This window comes from Danio rerio, chromosome 20, assembly GCF_049306965.1.
Source record: "Danio rerio strain Tuebingen ecotype United States chromosome 20, GRCz12tu, whole genome shotgun sequence".
Classification (NCBI taxonomy): domain Eukaryota; kingdom Metazoa; phylum Chordata; class Actinopteri; order Cypriniformes; family Danionidae; genus Danio; species Danio rerio.
The window spans coordinates 41334292-41356309 of record NC_133195.1 but is presented as its reverse complement, the minus strand read 5'-3'; the positions used below and the strand labels follow the sequence as shown (position 1 = coordinate 41356309).

General features: G+C 33.9%; 1 protein-coding gene across 7 annotated transcripts in view; it reads right to left on the bottom strand.

The window, feature by feature from the left end:
• galnt14 (UDP-N-acetyl-alpha-D-galactosamine:polypeptide N-acetylgalactosaminyltransferase 14 (GalNAc-T14)) overlaps nt 1-22018 on the bottom strand; it is an 87846-nt gene that overhangs the window by 43169 nt on the left and 22659 nt on the right. For all 7 annotated transcript variants that reach the window (XM_073932858.1, XM_073932855.1, XM_021468474.3 and 4 more), the window contains 3 exons: nt 11840-11938; nt 867-934; nt 526-591 (listed from right to left, as the gene is read on the bottom strand). Coding sequence is in view for 6 of the 7 variants with exons in the window: in XM_073932855.1 (XP_073788956.1) it covers nt 526-591; nt 867-934; nt 11840-11938 (233 nt within the window). In the remaining variant the exon portion in view is untranslated. The remainder of the gene's footprint in view (nt 1-525; nt 592-866; nt 935-11839; nt 11939-22018) is intronic.

Here is a 22018-nt window from a genome sequence, read left to right as displayed (position 1 = left end):
AAACCAAATATTTAATTCATCGGGTGGGGGGAGAGAGAGAGAGAGAGCAAAAACCAAAGCTCTCTGTTCATATATTGTTTTATTATTATTGCTTTCACCTTTTTAAGTTTTATTATAATTCAATTATTTTTTATTATGAAAACACATATTATTTGAATTACTAATATTTTTCCCTTTTATCACTGTATTGTATGCAAGATATGCTTATTGTTATTTTCAAAATGTACTTTATTTCATACCATATTAAAAAAGTAAATTTTACTCAAGCCATTTTGTGAATATTAGTTCTCGATCTTTAACAGAGCACAACCTCAATCTTAATAGATCCACATGATATATATATTTAAAAAATTCTTGACATTCCTAATAATAAAAAAACTCAATCAAAATAGATTCTCACTTTAATAAAACTCTTGACCCTTCACCCTCTATCCTTTCTTTTCTTGTTATGTAAATTGCCATTTTGGCTTTTCCTACAACAAAAATTAGAAAAAGAGAGTGAGAAAGGTGTCATCAGTGGCCTACCTTCTCTATGTTTATTGCGAAGACACTTAACTTTGGGCAACTTGGTGAGAAGAAGGCAATCGTTTGCTGAAAGAGGAAGAAAATACAATGTAAAAAATGAAGACTTCCGCAAGTTTCATCAATGTTTTCCCAGCACAAATGAAGGTATTATTACGTTAACTTAACAAATTTAAGTTAATTCGACATAAAATTAAGTTCACAAAAAGATCTCAAGAATAGTGTTGTTTAAGCTCATTTTAAATAAGTAGTTTGAACAAGCAGCAAAAATCTTTGAGGGTAATGTAATATAGGCTGCTTATACTGTACTTGTGGTGGTGTTTAATTATAGTTTAATTACTCACGATCTTCACTGAAGTCATCCACCAATATGATTTCATGAATAAGATGCACAGGCGTCCGATTCAACACACTATAGGGAAACAGAATCAACACTGTAAAATTGTTGCAAATCTACCATACAAATCTCTTAAAAATGTACTGCATGCTATTAAACAGTTTTCTTGACATTTAAATCAGTGAAAAATCACGTTGGTACTGAAAATGAAGTAAAACATGTATAGATATTTTATGAAAAGGATTGAATTTCTTTAAAAATTACAGTATCACTTTATTTTAATGGTCACTTTAACACATTTTGCTGAATTTAAGACACTTAGTTTGGATTAGGCTTAATGTAAGTTGACATGTACTTGCATGTCTAAAAATTAAGTTTATTATATTCAGTTAAATGTTGAAGGGGCAGTATGAGCAGACAGTCTACTAATACTCAAATGAGAAGTAATTGGCATGTAGTTGCAATGCAACCTTTAGTCAACAAAATGTGCAATAGGAACCATCAAAATAAAGTGTTACCAATATTGTTGCATCCACTGTAACTGAAATAAATTGAAAAAATTTGAAAAGTAAAAGCATTAGTTAATGTTAATGTGTTAACCAACAAGAACAATCAATGATCAACACATTTATTAATAAGTATTTATTAATCTTGTCAATGTTAATGAAAACAGAAATCTTTTATTGTTATTTGTGTTAGTTAAATAACAGTGGATTAACTAATGTTAACAAGTGCAACTTTGGATTTTAATACTAAAATAGTAAACGCTGAACAATGATTAATTAATGCTGTACAAGATTGCTCATACTTAGTTCATGTTAGTAAATACATTTTAAAAAAATAACTAAAAAATGATAATTTTAAAGTGTTAAACTACTTTTCATTTGAATACTTTTTATATTAGAAACTAATTTATAAAGCACATCACAACATTACTAAATTACTAAAACTGAAATTAACTTAAAAGCAGAAAGTAAACAAATATGAACACAATTTAGTACCATTACCATTACTATTAAAATATTACTACAGTTTGTAAGGGGAAAGAACAGACCATGTACTTTAAAGAGATAACCAGCAACTGTTAACAACAGCTCCTGGCAATTTCAAATAAATAAAACATTTACAAGCAAAACAAAATCAATATCTATGGCTCCTGATGATACACTACGTCTTCTGAAGCGATACGATTGGTCTCTACAAGAAACCGAACACTCCAGACTGCAGTGTGACCATTCACAGATGTTGTGGATAAAATAAAAATAAGGTTTAAAAAGATTAAATAAGTTTTATTGTCTTGCATAGTCTGAGAATTTTACTTCATAAGACATTAATATGTCATCCTCTGGACGCATAAGTGCTGGCATGTTATGAATCACCAATGGAAATGATTTAAACAAAAAACTGTCTACTTTCTACCTACATCTTGGATGACCCATGGGTGAATAAATAAACACCATTTATTTATTTATTTATTTTTGTGAATATCCCTGTAATGTAGTTTCAAACATCCATAATTTGCTAATTATTTCTTTATGAGCACACACACTTCATACCCACATCCCTGTTTCTTACAAAAATCCCACAGATAAACATGCAGTTGTGTTTTAAAAAAAGTTATGGAGGATAAACTAGAGCAACAGGGATGTGTAGATGTCGTGCTGTGGAGCTGAAGAGCACAGGCCTTCTCTAAACCTCTTTTCTTTGTGTTCATGCTAGAAGACTGATTGCATTGCACTCAAGCTCACAGGTATGTTTTCACATGTCTGAGTCAGTCAGACACATTCATCACAGCACTGCAGATGATGCGCACAGATACAAGCACTCACATATACACAAGTAAACATGCTAAATTGAAGTGATTTTCAGCTTTAAGAGCATCATATTGTAGTCAAGCACGCTCCAATTAAAGATTTCTACTCTTAAACAACAAGATTTATTTTTATTTGAAGGTTTTTCTTATTAAAGTTCAATTTGGAGTGTTTTATTTTGTCTTGGAAGTCTCCTACAACAGTTTGATATGCATTCAAGGTCAAAAAACATTTTCATTTTCCCCAAATATATATTTCACATCTCCTCATTTCTCAAAGAGTCACAAACAATTTGTTTGAAGATTTGTTCTTTCGAAACCCTTCCTCTCTGTGAGCCTATTCTGCACTGTTCATATGGCCCAGTCTGTTTCTATTAGTCTACCACTTACAGCATTTGTTGGGAACTGAACGCAAGCCTACATTTCTGCAAAACAAAATATGTTGCTCAGAGTACATTTTGTTGCACATTTTAGATAGCAAATCTGGTAGAAGGTAGGCCTGTCACAATAATCAACCTATCAACTTATCACACAACACATGGACGTGACCTCAATCATTTTTGCTAATTCATTATATATCGACGATACATAAAAACCAATTCTAGCAACACTTTAGCTGATAGTGCAACATCTCTATCTCTATTGGAGGTGTCGGTGTCAGTATGGTTAAAAAAACATTATAGTGTTTACTATAAATTACTATAATATATTTTCATTAGCAGATATTGCAGCCTCTGTTACTTTTTACCTTGCACTTTTTGTTAACATGTATTATCATTTATTTAATTTAAATGAAATATTCTTAAGAATAAAATATTATTTAAAATAAATATAATAATATTATATTATTTGGCATAAAATGGTCTTAAAATGACAATAATATCATATATCGCAATGTATTTTGGTGCAATATATCATACAACAAGAAATAGATATTGTGACAGGCCTACTAGAGGGCACTGTCTGCGTTTACACAAATATTAAATGTTTTTTTTATTTTTTATGTTTTGTTGTAAGTTTTAGATACACATTCTTCTTGCACACGTCTGCAAGAAATCAGGAATTGTCATACAGCTCACCTAGACCAGTGAACCACTGACCTAAACCCTTTCCTAAACCCAACCAACAGTAGGGTTTTCACGATACTGGAATTGGGTAGCAATCAATGCTGAATAAAAAAAATAACAACAACGTGCATTTCCAGCTAACATTTAAGCACTGTTGAGCACGTTCTTAAACACCGCTGGTTTGCCATTGTGTTCACTTGCTCAACAGAAATGATTAAGATTGGCCGTGAAGGTCACCAGTTCACCAAACTCACAGCTGTTTACTGAGTGAAAACACAGATACAGGCACACTGAAGGGTTTTAAAGTGGCAATGCATCAGCGGATCGCTCGTATGTCAGCTTATAAACAAACCAGCTGATCGACATGGCTTTAAAACATTCCAGCTTCCCTGTATCTGTTTACACTCAGTAAATAGCGGTGAGTTTGGTGAACTGGTGACTTTCACGGCCAATCACAGTCATTTCTGTTGAGCATGTGAACCTAATGGCAAATCAGCGGTGTTTAAGAACGCACTCAACAGCGATCAAATGTTTGCGGGAAATGAATGTTTAAAAATTTCATTACTGATTGGTACAGAATTCCAGTATCGTACAATCCTAACCAACAGTGATTACAAAAGCAAACTTAAGAGGAAAATGCACAGCGACCCTGTAGTTTTACCTTGATTTTGCATTGCTTTTATCTCTTTTTATGGAATCGCACTTTACCAGCTTAAAGCCGAGTGCTCTGCATCACAAGTACAACACAATACAAAGTGAGCTGCTGGGGAAACTGACCACATAAGAAAAACTGTCCATATAGAGTCAAAGGTATTCGATTACAAATCCTAATGTCAACACACACTCTGTTTGTTGAAAGTTCAATTCAAATCATCTTTATTTGAACGCTTGTTAGGTCCAAGAGTTATATCAAACTGCATAAGGAGACTCAACAAATGGTAATAATAAACATTTAAAAAGTGCTGTAATACTGTTGAAAAATCACGATTGCTATATATTTATATTGATTTTTTTTTTTTTAAATTGGATGTCTGTGATCCAGCAAGTCCATAGACTGTTGTGTACACTACGATTTTATATATAATTCACTTCAATGTGTGATGTGACTAAAAAGTGGTCATAAATAAATATTTTCTCGATTGAAATGAATAGCGGCTTGGACCCGAAAACAGTGCTCCATACATTACGACTTAACAAGCGGATATCGTTTTTACAATGTAGATTGTGTCAAAGCAAAGTTCTAGCAAATTGAAAGAGTTGAAGTTCAGTTTAGACGGTCAATAAGGAGCATAGACCGGCACTTTGTGAATGTGTTACAGATGTGTATTAATTGTGAAAGTGAAATTCGAACTGCTGACGACTCGATTCAGATTTTCAGAATCGACAATTAGTTTTTGTGCGCTTCCATTTTGTACAGACTGCACGAATAGTTATATTTGAAATATTAACATTTTAACTGCTCTCTTAATCTCTTGTAAACAGGTATTTGTTAACAATTATTAACATGCACATACAGTATGTACATTTACATATAATCATAATATGCTACTTTTATTTGAATGTTGTTCATGTATGTTTCCACCTTAAAGTGACAGTGACTTTTGCATGCAGATTTGTTTCGATTGAAGTCTTCAGTTCGAGTACTGTCCATCTTATCATTTTGCACCTGCTTAAAAACTAATTAAAAATCAAAGCATTTTTACCACCCATTTCTGCTGCTATTTCCTGTCACTGACTGTGGGACTGAATGTCAGACTATTGATTTTCACTTTTGTAGGTGGCTTTGTAAAAACAGGGTGGCACATTGACTTTGATGACCATCTGAGGCTGTAAAACCCATTTGAACTATAAAGCAGGGTCAGACAACTGGACAAGTCAATGTGGCTCAGATTGGTACTGTATTTGGGAAAAATCAACACAGGCTCCTGAGAAATATGTAGCCATGGCACATTTTAGTAATAAATAAAAAAATACATTACTGATTGCACATATCACAACAGTGCTAATGAGTGTGTTAAATTTGATCAGAAAACAGTTTCACATGATTGCAGTTTATACTTTATGCTAAACAGTTAATGATTTATTCAGCTTAAAAATAATATAACATCTACACTAAACCAAACCAATATGCAATAATACTACATTTGGTGAAACAATCATGTCCTTTCACTTTGCTTTAAATGGCTTTGAGTTATTCTGGGAACAGTGTTTCACAAGTAGTTCACATGACAAATGCTGTACTACAGGTTTAGAAAGCCAAACATATGGAGATTAATATGTGATATAAACATTCAATTGATTTTGTTTTAAACTCAAGCAGTATGGCGAAAGTGTTTTAGCTTCATATCATAAAACTTAAGTAGGGCTGCATGATTCTGGCTAAAATAAGAATCACAATTTTTTTTTGCTTAAAATCAAGATCATGATTTTCTCACAATTCTGTAGATGTAAAATAAAGATTAATATGAATAGGTTATTATTGGTATTTTTCAAACATATGGTAAAACAACAATAATAATATTAGGCCTATGTGTAGGTCTACTGTTTCTTAAAATGCTAAATGTTGCATAGACTTGGAATAGTGGACTTAAGCAGACTTAAATACTATTTGTCTTGGAATTGTCCTTTCATAGTAGTAATGATATCAGAATACAACAATTCATAATTCAACTATTCATAATTCTTAAGTTGAATTGTTGTGTTTGAGACATATGCTTGTCATTGACAACAATATTAGACCATTTTTGTTTACTGGTAAAATAAAACATTTGTCATTATCAGATTCCCTCTTGCATTATATTCAACATTATAACCTATAGGCTAGAGTAGTTATACTGACACAGTAAACATTTATTTTCATGCACAACACTTTGTGTTCACTGAGTGTGTTTTGAGTATTTTTACAGTTAAAACTTAGAAAGGATTTCGCTGTTATGTTAAAAACTAATTTTTTTCCATGGTGAGGTTGACATTTGCATGGAATTGCTCATAAAAATCTATTTTGAAATATGACATTTTATCAGAAATATGATTCAACCATTTTTGCGATACATTTATTGACTTTACAAAACAAAAACAGTAGCTACTATAGCGTAGAAGAAAATAAAATTCATCAAATAACCTGAATAAATAATGATTCCACAAATTAACATAAAAATTTAGCATAAACTTTTCTTGCCTTTGGATGCAAGTAATGTGACGCACACTCTCATCGCCTATCACAATGACAAGCGTTTCTCCAATGGCCTTCCGGCAAATCTATTCATATTCTCCTTTTTTTTGTCTACAATAGGAATTTCTCATCTTCAGACCGGAGGAAACAGTGGCCATGTTTTTATTAGACGTCACCAAGGTCTGTTCTGACCTCCCTATACCTGAGGGCCGGCAGAAAACAAACAGCCTCTCCGCATGTCTCTCTCCGTTGCCTGATAAGTAGCTGCAAGGAAAGTCTGAGGAAACTAGAAAATGCTCCGGAAAGTTCACTTCCACCTCTTAGGACTCCCTGTAGTAATAACCTCTGTCAGCAGCAACACCCATCAAAAAGTGCCTGGGGCCCACACTTCAAACCCACTCTGTGTAAATGTTTAGTTTATGAAAGCGTTCATGTGAAGGGATGTTTGTGTGCATAAGACAGAGAGACAGACAGATGCCACAAAGAGGAAAAGGTAAGATTTGACATCAAGCTGTCTGAGCGTATCTGGGATATTTTGATATTATTATCGGAGCTATTGTTTAATGGCTGGTATCTATCAAACATTCAGGGGTTACGGCAGGGCAGAAGTCCTTCCTGCTGTGTGCGTCAGCTGCCGTGACTAATGTGTGATGAGAGTAGTTTAGATTCTACACACTCGAGGGCCAAACACCTCACACCAAAGTCCTTCACTACAGCCTGGAAAGCCACACTGCACCTGCACACAGCTAACGCTACAGAAATCTAACTAAAACACATCTGGGTGATATTTCAGCGCATAATATGAAGTTTAATATAGCTAATATTTATAGGATCAAAAAAAAAAAAAAAGGCTACACTGTAAAGGTTTCTGTGTTTCTGTATTTCTGTGTTATTTTTATTTAAGGCTGTGAATTGCATTATGGGACTTTGATCTCTGCTTTATTGATTTTTGATGTTGAAAATTGAACTCTACAGTTTGGCAAAGTGACTTTTAGTAGTTTGAAATAATGTAATATATAAGAAATAATATATAGAGAAATGAGAAATAATGTACCGGCAGATTATAACAAGGTTTTATAGCTTAATAAACAACACCAACCCAGACAAAATATCATTTTAAACTATTAAAAATGTTAATAAAAGACACTTTTTCAAACATTTCTAGATTAAAAGTTGTTGGAAGAGAAATTACGGTCCCATAATGAACTTCAAAGGCATAAATAAATGGGGAAAAAAATAAATACAGAAAAAATACAGAAAACAGATCATTTACAGATATTTTTTACAGTGTAGATGTAAGAATACTGTTAATTTAATTCAACATAAATTAAAAGCAGTGCAACAAATACTATCAATTTAAAAAGTATAAAATTAAATATAATGTAAAAATAATGTAAGGTATATTTGAATACGATCACTATTAATATTAGAATTATTTGCATTATATTAATTTGAAATGGAGAAAAACACTGTCTTAGGAGCAAAATATAAGTAAAATAGTAATGTCTGATAACATTTTAGTTTAAGAACCAAATGTCAGCAATAATTAATGGCTTATTACCTGTCAATTATTAAGATATTGTCGGTTTATTACTTGTAAAGGACACATTCTGCATTATATTATTCTAAATCTCTAACACTTAAACCCATACTACTTCTGGAATAACAATTAATATGCAGCCAATTAAAGGTTATTAGGCAAAAGTCTTAGTTGATAGAAAGAGTTGCACTTGTTAATAATGTATAATGAAATAATAACCAATAATCTAAACATAGATTTCATTTTCTTGTACTGAATATATAATTTGCATTCATATACACATACATTTAAAACATGTATTTATTTTGATAATATTTAGAGGGTAACACTACGTAATTGTTAATATAAATAAATTAGTCAACAAACTGCCTGAGCAATGATTACAAAAAATAATTATTAAATATATTTGTTCATTGATTTCTTCATGTAACTGTCAGAGTACTAGCTCTTTTAAAAATGCATTTTAAATATAGTAAATACTAATACGAAATACTAATAAATTACTAATTACTAAACTATTATCACTATAGTAACACTAAAATGGTGCAGAAATATTGTTTCTTCTTAGTTCATGTTATTGAATATAATCTTTCAGTGAAATGCTACCTTCCTATGCATAAGCACAAAGCTTTATTCCACTGAAGTAGCTCCTAAAGAACAAAAAGTAATTAAAATGTACTCCTCGTCTCTTGTCTCTAAGCTATAATCAACACGGGGCCTGACCTGCAGATACAGCAAGACTTATTCAGTTCTCCATCAACCTACAGCAGGTCAAAGGTCAGGATTGAATGTGAAGTCCCCACATTTTTTCACTCAATCTGCACAATGCACACGGAAAACACTACAAAACAAATGGTCAAACACGTCCATAAAGCAAACATTTACACAGAAAAAAAAACATGAGAAAGCCATACAGTGCAGTTAAATACTTGCAAATAATTAAAATTGTCTACTTTGTCATTATTGTAATGCCCCTATATACTCACTTTAGAATAACCATCCATTATAACTATTTATCAGACCATTAATAAACTGTTAGTTAACAAAAGTTGTTAAATAAAAGTTAATAGTTTGTTAATTATTTTTAACTGTGCTTTATAGATGGCTAATAGATTACTTACAAGCTGTTAGTTAACAAGTTGTAAATGACTTCTTAACTGTATTTTAATGATTTATAACTATACCTAATAAATTAGTAATAGATCATGAACAAGCGGTTAGTAAATAACTTAATAAAGACTTGTTAAGTATCAGTTAACGGTGTATATATGTTATTGGGACGTTGTTCCAAAGTTGCAGCTATTCTTCATTTATTAACTGTTAGTAAATGAGGAATAGTTGCAACTTTAGAATAACGTCCCAATAACATACATAAACTAATAACTAACGCTTAACTAATATATTTACTCACACTTTACAGATGAGATCCCAATAACATATATACACCGTTAACTGATACTTAACAAGTCTTTATTAAGTAATTTACTAACCGCTTGTTCATGATCAATAACTAATTTATTAGGTATAGTTATAAATCATTAAAATACAGTTAAGAAGTCATTTACAACTTGTTAACTAACAGCTTGTAAGTTATTCATTGGCCATCTATAAGGCACAAGTTAAAATGATTAACAAACTATTAATTTTTATTTAACAAGTCATTTATAACTTGTTAACTAACAGTTTATTAACGGTCTATTAACTAGTTATAAGGGATAGTTATTCTAAAGTGTTACCCACTCTTATTATAATTTGAAAATAGAAGAAAAAGCCATTTGAAACTATAGACTATTTAAAGTAGATCTAGCTACAGCATGTAAATGGTTTTTCATTGCATGACATGTTGACATAACAGTAATGTTTTAACTGTTCATCTGATTTATGTGACAGAATGAAAGAGCTCTTATATATATAAATTTAGATTTTCCTGGCAAACCCAGGCTCATTCTGAAAATGTACCTCTATATACATTTCTGGAGAGCGCCAAATACGACCCAGGAGCTACTTTTTTTTGCAGTTTTTGTTTCACGAATCCACCAGAGTCCGCTGTGTAAGATTTTTCAGATCTCAAATATCTCTCGCGAGTGCCATTTGTGCCTGCTGTACTCATGTAAATCCACCAGAGGCCGCTGTCAACTGACTTATTGAATAAATGACTGACTGACCGATCGACTGCAACTCCTCTCTGCATCTCAAGTCAACCAACGTACATAGCGAGCTACAGGACAAACTGGTAGAAGCGGGAAAGCCATCCACACGGAGGCAATTGCAAAAAGAAATTACGTCATACCGCCCCGTAGACTTCATTTTAAAAAGGAAATGCAGCCATTTGTACTTCTTGCTACATAATTCGTGATCTCCAGAATTGTATATGGGCTACGTTTTCAGAATGAGGCTATGTTGCAACAATGTCTGCACGTAAAATCAGTATACGGTCATATTCTGAGCTATTGTTTGTTTTCTCCACAAGATGTCGCCATTTTCCCCAGTGTTTTTGGGGTTCATTTGTGTTCATTCTGTTCAGCTGTGTCTTGTTAGACTAGCCTATTTATTCTACCCTCTTGTCTTCACTTGTCACTTCAATTTTAAGTTTGATGTGCTATCGCTATTGCCGTAAGTCCTCTGGTCATTACATTTTGTGTTTTTTGGCTATAGTACCCTTTGCTCCACGGAGGACTTTATGTTTGTTAACTGCTTAGCTTGTAGAATTCCTATGTTTTTGCCTGGCTGCCTTTTTTGATGATTTTGGATTTCCTTAATAAACACCTTTTTTTGAACTAGACCTTGTGCCTTGGCAATTGGGTTCACCAACTCTCCCTGTGGCTGAACGTTAAAACACTAGTCTACTACACCTGAGACCCGGGTTCGAGACTCAGGCTCATCACATATACTGGCTCCTTTCATAGACAATCTAGGAATTCTCGAAAACTCTTTTAGGAAAATCCTTAACAAGTGAAATTCTTTAACATTTGCACTATGGTGAACACTTCATGTGAACAGATGGTTTTGCTATGTTATTTTAAGAGAACGGTTCCTGAAGCGAATTGTAGTTAATTGTTTAATTTAACTAGTTAAATGTAAAACTAATAGAACAAAAGGTAAATGGTCAAACATAAATGGGGAGGACTGAACTAATCCCTAAAAAAAGTTTCAGAGTAGATATACTGTACAATTAAGAGATTCCTGAGATCATTCAGCTCTTATACCCCTCAAAGACATAATTGTTGTATATTTTCGTAAGAAAGTGAATAAGGCATATAGAATAACAATGTCTACTTTTACGTAGCACAATGAGGACATAAAGGTGCATGTTTTCTTTGTCACACAAATAGAAAAGAAACAAATATGCAAAGCTGCAGAAAAATACAGATGGATTCATGTCCAATCTCACCTTCTAACTGTGCGCAGTAGGGTGGATCGCGCCTCATTGTGGAACGTGATCACTATGGTGGTGGATGGCAGATCAGGGTCATAGTGCAGTGTTGTACACCTGGGAGAGACAGGAGAGAGTCAAAATAATGAGACTCGGTGGTGCTAATTAAACATCAAGTTTACATGTGGCCAAACCTTTGCAGAATTTACATATAGTTAGTGTCACAAATGCTGACACTAATGGCACAGGCTTAGAGTACTTTGAAATATCGTGACCATTAGTGAATATATTTATATTATATGCTTATTTTACACTCTGCTGTTATTGACTGGTTGGCATCATCCTGTGAGTGGATTATAATATAAGTAGGTTAGTGTGGGCTGCATAGAGCTGTTTGATACATATTTCTTTCTGAAAGCTTTACATTAAATTAAAGAGCAAGTTTCAGCTCAGATCAATGTCTTTTGTCTAACTGTTTTTTGTAATTTTGTGTCAATGTTACAAACTGTACACAGTTTTGACAGACTTTCTGTCTCTTTCTACCTGTCACTTTGACATTTAGGTACCGCCTACATTTGGAGCACTATTGGCTGACAGGACTGTTAATCATAAATCACCCTCTGATGACACGTATTTCCCTTGCCAATCACAATATGCGCAGAAACCTTAAAATCAGAAGCGGCAACGGGAGAAATCAGTTGCTGTTGTTTGTCGAATGGCTATTTTGTGGAGCTATTATTTTAGCTTGCACTAATGCTGACTTTGAGTGAGATCTATTGGAATGATCTGTGTTACAAGTTCTGTTGTTTGTAATATCTGAGTTCACGAAAGATGTTGTGTGTCTTGCACATTTTGGCCCGCTAAAGCTCCATTTAAAACTTAAGATGACTTGCAGACAAGGGAGACCTGGAACAGCATAGTAAGTCACGTAATACACACCTTGCAGCCGGCTTTTTGATGTTTAGACACACTAGTTTAGCAAAGTGAGCTCATTTGTATTTGTCTGTTTTTAGTTATTGTGAGTTATTCTTTTCATTTTCTTTTCTTATTTAAAGGAGATTATGGGGATATTTTTGTTATATTTCTTTCTTTGATTTTCTAGCACAACTTTTAGTTCCCTCTCCCATTTGTTTTGGTTTTTCAAATTTATTATTATATTATTTTGTACAGCTATAAAAATGGGAGCAACAAATCTATTGCAATGCCAACTTGCTGTTTTGTGTTTCTCTTGCCACCTTTTTACCATTAGCTTATTTTTTGGTCATCTCGATGTTACACCTTTTTAAAGTTCTAGACATATTTCCATCAATGTTTGTAACTGGCAAGTGGTCATTTAATAAGCTGGACAATGTACATGCAGAATAATGCCCTTCAGTTTCATAGCAGCACTTCTCTTTGCGCTTGGCCGCTGATAAACCTGTAGGGCTTTAATCTGCGAGAACAATCAGCTTGATGTACACTATCCCTTACTTGTCACACTAAGTGTGAAATTTCTATTTGTTTTTACCTTGTTGTTTTTGATTTATCACCCAGTCATACTCTTATTGGAAAAACTCCACTATATTTACAGTCACTTCTTAACATTCAGGAAACATGTCAAAATCTGCGCTCTAGTAATTTTATTAACTTTTGCATACCCAAAGTTCGCACTTCATTTGGTTGCTACTCTTTTCAGTTTTCTGTTGCTGATGCTTGGAATCATCTGCAGCAGACCTTAAAGCTCAGCACTTTCATTCCACTATCATCTTTTTAAAATTCGATTCAGTCAATAGTTCAAGATCACTGTGCTTGTTTTTAGTTTTTAGTTAGTTTTATATGTATTATCTGCATTTGTGAAATTGTTATTGTATTGTGTTCCTACTGCTTTGTACTGCATCTGCTTTTCTTGTTGCCTCTTGGCCAGGTCGTCATTGTAAATGAGAACTGGTTCTCAAATGACATACCTGGTTAAATAAAGGTTATTGTACCAGTGCATGCAAATGTTATTTTAGTAACTGAAAACAAAACCCAATAGAACTATTTTCATTAATTTAAACAAACAACAAACTAAACTAACAACTCAAAATACATGACACTAACAACAGTTACAGAAAAACTATCCTCTATAAAATACCAGTTATCAAAAATAAATAGAGATTTTTTTAGAATAAGGAAGCACATATTATGATGGTAATGATGAAGCCTCTATTTATCACAACACTGTTGCATGCAGCGAAATTGGACCCCTCCGACCATGCACAAACATTACACATTTCAGGATAAGGTAGATCAGTCGAGAGAAACCATTTTTTATAGAAGGATGAAAAAAGATAACAATAAGAACAAAAAGTAGGTAAAAAAGAGACTGTCCTTAAAGTAAGGCAGTGTGAGAACAGGGGGAAAAAAGCCCCAGCAACAAGCACATAGACACATAAACATATAGAAAACATAACATTGCAACAGGGGAGGGGAACAGGGGATGTGGAGATAGTCTGATGCAGGCTACAGCCATCCGTGTGTGCTGTAAAATTGGGTGATTTGGAGAAATACCTCTAAAAGATGAAGCTTTTAGAGACAAACACATCAGTCAAGTGCAAGATTGTATACCAAAACATCTTTACTAAACAACAAGTACTAACTTTTGTTCATTTGCCAAAAAATGTAGATGTTTAACCACATATACAGTATGATCTTTAATATGAAGAAGAAACTAAAACTAACAAAACCATTACTGCAGCTACCTAAAACAAAACTGAAATATACAGCAAACCTAAAAATGGTAGAGAAATAAAAATGATAAACTATAATAACTTAAGGTATGCACTTGAAGTCGCCAAATATATAAAACAGGGACCATGTTTAAGAGAAATGTTGCCTGTGTTTACAAGCCAATAGCACCCCATTGTGCGCTGGTTGAGGGAACATGCGGTTAGAATGGTGAGGACAGCAGGCAGAACCCAGAGGAGCAGGAGCATCAATAATGGAGCATCTGATTAAAAATAAATAGCATTTTTGCTTCACCCCAACAGCAGGAGCAGTGGGCCAGTAAAAAAAGCCCTTTGTTTTGAGGATGAACATTTTGACTTGTGGTAAACACGGGCCATTATCCAGCAGTTTTCCAGCTCAGAAATATATCAAGGTTTTGCTTATAAAAAAGTGTCTGTGGATGACAAAAATACCCCACTGAAGATCAAAATGACCAGGTCAGAGCTGGGGGATTAAGTATCAGTTTAAAAACACAAAATGGCTGTATAGCAACTACTGAAAAGCAGTTTGTCCATAGAGCCATTTGGCCTTGGCACATGAGGATAGACTTTAGAGAGAATAAAAACAGGCAAAACAGTTGAGATTTGAAGGAAGCTTGTGTCACAGATTCAGAAAGGATCTCTTTAGCTGATTTTTTGTTTTATTTTAAACACAAACAGATGGAATGAACAACATCTGACCCTAAAGCTGCAAGGTGCAAGATGACAACTAGAAACAGAAGTGTTGTTAAAGATTTGTTCAATAGATTTTAGATTACATACAATTTGTTTGAAGATATACTTTGACTTGATTGTTTGAGTGGCAATAAGTTTTCAGTGTCTTTAAGTCACAGTACATATCCTTTGCATGATGTACTGGAGTTTGTTTTTTAAATCCTGAATAAAAAAATATCAATAGTGAAATTTTCATTGTGTTCTTTTGCCAGCAGTTATGGCTATTGCAGACTTAAAACATTATCAGGCATCATTACAAATACATACATCTACAGTAAGCCCGTGATTAAACCAAAAATGTGGGAATTGCATTATTTAAAAAAAAACTTAAATGAGTTGTATTATTAATAAAACTGACTACTTGCACCATACTCACTTAAATGAATCTATACTTAATATAGTTTGCTTAATTAATGGCTCTGTTCATACCTAGAGAGCTGCCCTGCCATCTGCTGCCTATATAGACAGCTGCCTTTAAAGAGCCCCAATTATTGATTTTTGAAAATGAAATTTTATGCAGTGTAACATAGCTCAAAGTGTAGTGAAATATCCAGCTAAGGCTTAAAACGGAAAATCCACAGTGTTTAAAACAATTTAATCTACAAAAGAGTCGACTCTGAGTGGTTCAAATAAATTGCCGCTGAAGAGTCAGTGGTTGAGGTTTGTTTTTGCAAAAATACATCAATGGTGTTGAACTGCATTGCTTTAATGCACTCGTGCATTGGGCTCACACATATGCTCTGCAGTCTGACTACTTCAACAATGTTGATAAGCCATGGTGAGCATTTCTCTCTGTCTCACGCTGAACGCAGTCAACCAATCACAACAGACTGGGTCATCAGACCAATCAGCACAGTTTAGCCTCATGCTAAGGAGGGGTTTGGGAACAAATAAATTGCTGAACGAATCCTTTGGGAGTCGTTGGGATAATTAGGTAAAAATAAATGCAGATTATATCAGACTGTTGTTGGAGACCCCCAAAATCAAAATAGGACCTTTTTAATTGCATAAAAGGGGTTCTTTAAGGAATACAATTTCAGACTATACTATTAAAACAGTACTTTTGCACAAATCACATATATTAGATTGAACCAATTGTATTTCAAAGTATGCAATAACACTATAAGAAAACAATCTATAAGCTCACAATCAAAAACTACTAAACAAAAAATATAAAGCATAAAATGCTTTATCAAAAATTAGTACAAAATTGTCAATTATTTATTCAATTTATGCTGCCTTCCTTTTTGACTAATCCTCCTATCACAGAGTTTGTGAATAATGTTTCATAATGTTGCCCATGTAGGCAGTTCACTAGGTTTTGGAACAGAGCCAATCTGTCTGGAAAGCTTGCTATTGAAAAAGTGCAAAGTGACTGAAATTGACTGTTTACTGCATTAGCAGAGTGTAATTTAGGCCTTTTCCATCTTTTTTTTTTGTTTGCCCTAATGCGATCATTTAAATATTCAGTCATACTGTGAAATAACGTGATATAGATTTTACCATTCATTAGACAAGCCATAGCCTCTAAAACGGTTTATTAAGAGCATCAACGCTCTGTTAGAGCAACACTTACACATACTGTAAAGAGCAGATGTATTTATGTTCCATGACAAACAATTTGAGGGTTAAAAGTTTTTAAAAATTAACTTTGGAGTTAAGTACATGTATATATCCAGCTATTGCTTATTCATTCATGAATACAGTTAGATCTGCCTTAAACACACTTTATAAGCTGAGGGCTGTTTTCACAGCTTTATATGCTGTTTGAAGCCAGCCTGGAAGCGGGATCCATCGCTCAATGCAGCTATAGCCCAAGGTCTTTTGAGATAGGGGATGCTTTAAACAGCAAAACACAGCACATCATTAGGGTTTCTGTCAGAAAACAACATCTGGGAGACAGGAAGCATATTGCTGTGTACTTGATATTTCGCCAAAATGATGGATGCGTCCCTGAGAAAATTGGGAACTGGGAATTTGGTCTTAGCATTTCTCATTATGATGTATCCAACTTGCCTTCTTTAAGAGTGCTACTGTTGGAAGGAGGGAAAAAAACAACAACATATGGCTGTACCAATGGAAATACTGCATTTGACAAATAGGAAAAGTCAGTATAAGCTAATTAAATAAGCTACTCTAGTGAGTAATTGCTCTGCATATGTTTGATTGTTTTTTATATGCAGAACAATGATTGGACCTGATAAAGAAGTTTATCTGAAAAATATGCATTCATGTCTCAGATGATCTGTGGAGACGCAGATGTCCTTCAGGTGCTCCTTTTGTTATGCACACAATAGGATGTCTAGGAGCTCTAGGGAAGCGACTGACACTGCTCCAACCTTGAGGCAAGGCCCATGAGGCAACGTGCCTTTCATTAAGCTTTAGCTACAACAGGAATTAAACACACTCACATACTGTACAATAGATAGCCCAAATTTAAAAAATTCTAAGTCACATAGAGACTCGAAATAATGGACAGGAAAACAAAAAAAAGAGTCTCTAGCAACATTTACAAGTGCATTTCATCTTTAGATAGAATGAAGAATAGATGCTGTAAGAGAGTGTTACCATTGTAATGGCAGATACATTTTTATTTGTATAGAAATAAACTGCCCCACTGAGTGACACGCAGTGGGTAGCGCTGTCACCTCACAGCAAAAAGGTCGCTGGTTCGAGCCCCGGCTGGGTCAGTTGGCATTTCTGTGTGGAGTTTGCATGTTCTCCCTGTGTTCACGTGGGTTTCTTCCGGGTGCTCTGATTTCCCCCACAAACTAAATTGTTCATAACGTATGTGTGTATGTCCTGGTCCTCCAGATTGGGGGTTGAGCGTTTGGCTAGATTTTACAAAACACCAATATGGTGCAGCTAAATATCAACTTCAATTTTAATGGCCCTGGGAGTAAGTAAGTAAGTGTACTGTAGATATAAAAGTCCGAATAGAAAATAGAATAGATATAATTGGAAAGCCTGAGCATTTTAAGTATAGTAGAAAAAAAGAATAGAGAATATTAGCGATAACAGATCCGTTATAGTGAAAGAAGATCAAACAATCATGAAAGAGATTCATCTTTAGCATCAATTCTGAAAAAAGGAAAATTAATACAAAGACTCTGTGTGGAGAGACTATTTGTTACCTAATTTTATTTTTAGGTTCTGAGGTTCTTGATTTGACATTTATTGAAAAAGCCACATTGGCTTAAGCTTAAGTAAACTAGATATAAAAACATATTTGTCCTGGGATCAGATGATTTATTATCTACAGAGACAGTTGTAATTCGTTAAAGATTGCCATTTTTTATGGACAAGAAATATTTTAGACTACATATTACTGACCAATCATTGTTAGCCATTAATGACAGGATTTGATTCAAAAGGCTGAACTAGTGATTGACCGGTATGTTGTCATTCCACTACGACATCTCCAAGCCCATTATCATTTATGAATAACTAAAAAACTCTACGTCAAACAGATCATGCCAAAATTGGCCTAATATAGTATGTTCTAGAGCTGTGCAATATATGACAATGCATCATATGGACAAAATAAAAAGGGCTATCATCTTATATTATGCTCTAGCATCTATTTTATGATGTCACAAAAAATGTTTACTGTAACACTTTTTTCATAAATTATGAGCACAATATTACATGCCATTATGTTGATGAGTAACAGCATTGTAAGAAATTTGCAATCATAAAGTGCAGTAGGCGATTGTCTACGGAAGCATTTTTTGTTGTGCTGGTTGAAAGTCTCTTCACAGTCCAATAGTAATGATTCAAGTAAATGATCTAAATGTATTTATATGTATTTTTATATTTTGGGTAAGGCATAAAACTAAAAAACGTTCATCCAATGAAATAGAGTCGAACCGACATCTCTCATAATTTCGATAAGTAGACGAAACTGTCAGCCAATGCAGATTTGAACAACTGTGCAGCTGTTTTTTATGCATCTCCGCCGACCGCTGTTGGCACTGCGCATTCACGAGAGAGGGCGCATGCGCGCGATCTGTGAAAATCTGCTTGATCAAAACTTTTTAAAAACCTGAATCAATATTGGAGTTACCTTTGCACGCTGGAGAAAGGATGAAACAATGGCTGAAGGATTTCTCTTAGACAGGTGATGTTTTGTTTTAAAACTGTTTTAGCTTCATGCAAAGCTGATGTAACTATAGATGTTGTTGTTACAAATGGGTTATATCTTCACAGAAGTGTTGTTCAGCCATTAAAATCTTCCGATAAAAGATTGATAAGACTATTTTCAATTTCATAAGGAACCTTTTACAGCATCTATAATGTAGATTTTAATTAGTTTAACAACAAAACACAAGTAAATAGCGCTATTCCGCCTAGTCTCTCCCTATATTGTTTACCATGCAACTCTAAATATTCACTCTGAAATAGCATGACAGTTTGGCTTGCTCGCCGCCGGACAAGCACTAGTTGCAATATCTTTTTTTTTCTTTGTCCATGTTGGACCTGTAGTTTCTGAAAAAAAATGTTTTATATGTTATTATACGTTTTTTTTCCCCACACTTTCAATAAAACATTTGCCTTGGAGTTCTAAATAAAATGAGAAAATTCATCACATAAAAATGAGTACATTTCTGAGTACATACTTTAAATTGTAAAAAGAAATAAACCTTTACATGCGGTCAGTATATAGAAACTATTATTTGATTCAAATTCAAGAAATGGGATTATATTGTGACATACATCAGTATCAGCATATGAGATTAGACTGTGAAATTAGATTTTTGTCATATTGCCCAGCCCTAGTGTACTCTAAACCCTGTATTGGGTCTTGCAAAATGTGTCTTAGACCATGCACCGTGTGCAGTGGAGACCTAACAGGAAACGAGAGAGAGATTTCTAAAGATATCATGCTTCTCTGAGTTGATAATGAGCATTAGATCATCTTTTATTAGGGGCCTGTGCTTGATTTGCTTGTATGAGGACAATGTCTAATTGATTCCTGCTGATGTTCTGAGGTACTTCCTCTCAGACCTGCCGTATGCACATCATTACTGAGCAAATAAATCTAAGAATTAAACCTCTCTAATACGAAGCCTAAAAACACAAGCCATCAAGGCATTAGTAAAAATTTTCTGCACTGTGTTTTTGGAAAGCAAAACACAAACAAGCTATTTGCAATTAGGAAATAATAGTATTTCATTGTTCTGTCCCATTTGAATCATTCATGCGAAACACATCAGGCTCCATAGTGGATAGTTACATCTGAATAAATAACATCTATTTACTCATGACAGTGTCCTTGCAATGTTAAAAATGTCTGTGGTGCTCAGCGTAATAGTGTCCTATTATTGCAGAGATCGATCGATCGTAGTTGCTAACGCTGTATTGATTTGCAAATTCATAGTTTCACCATTGCCATGTAGGCTATTTGAATGTCATTATACAGCAGCCATAACTCACAATGTAACTGAATTACAGGAACATTTCACTCATAAATGGCTGCAAAAGGTTCCCTGACTGCATTCATCAAAAAATGAAGATAGATTTACAACAACAGGCCAAATGTGGTTTTCTAAGAATACATAAAAACGATAAGGTACCTAATCTGTTTTGGCAGAGGTTTAAATGGGTAATATCATGTACTTTTTATTATTTAGGGGTGTTCAAATGTAACTGGATCTGGTATGTAATAATAAAGACGATTTTTCTTATTAACAAGTATGGATTTGTGACAGGTTTACAAAATGTAGGCAGTCACATATTCAAAGCAGTTCCATTTAGTATTTTAGAGCACAAACGCTTGAAAAGCATGGCTTGAAAGGGCAGCAAAGTAAACAAGTCAGCTGTCTGTGCTTTGGATGAAGCCAGTGTTCTCAACGAATCTACAGAATGAATGATTCAGTGGCCATGTAAGCTGCAAACAAGAAGCTTGCAACAAATCCTCACTTCTACATGTATGTTAACATAAAGCAGTTTGTTAGTTTAGCATTTTTAGAAGTAATATTATCTTGGCCATTCATTTATACGACAACTGGGATTTGAGTGCATTTAAATGGGTTCCAAAGTGCTTGTTTTTGACAAAAATATAGATATACTGTGAAAAAAAGAAACAGGTTTCGTTATAATGTTGGCATATTACATGTCAAGTGTGTGGATATTTGCAAACCCTTGACCAAAACAACACTGATGAACTGCTAGAGCATTTGTGTAAAAAAAAGCAAAGTGTTTTTGTGTGTGTGTGAGTGTGTAAGTGTGTGTGTGTGTGTGTGTGTGTGTGTGTGTGTGTGTGTGTGTGTGTGTGTGTGTGTGTGTGTGTGTGTGTGCGTTTAACATAATCCATGCATAAAACAAATTTTCATCTATTTTCACAAATCTACGCTCATTCAGTAATAAATTAGCATATTATGCATATTTATATACATATTCAATTTAAAGTGTTCCACCTAATTCACATGTGGTACACAAAAAATTTATTCTCATGCTAATTACATTAGTGTATTTGAAATTTGTGGCAGGTGCACAAAGTTATGAAAATATTAATATAACATTAGTATTAATAAAATATAATTATTTAATTATTTATTTCATTGTAAGGTTGCCAACTGTGTGTGCTTTTTGTCAACTAAAGAGTTTAGATGTTCCAATATTTTTTGTAAATATACGATAACTCTTTTCTAGTACTGGGTTGCGGCTGTAAGGACATCCTCTGCATAAAACATATGCCAGAATACTTGGTGGTTCATTCCGCTGTGGCGAACGAGGA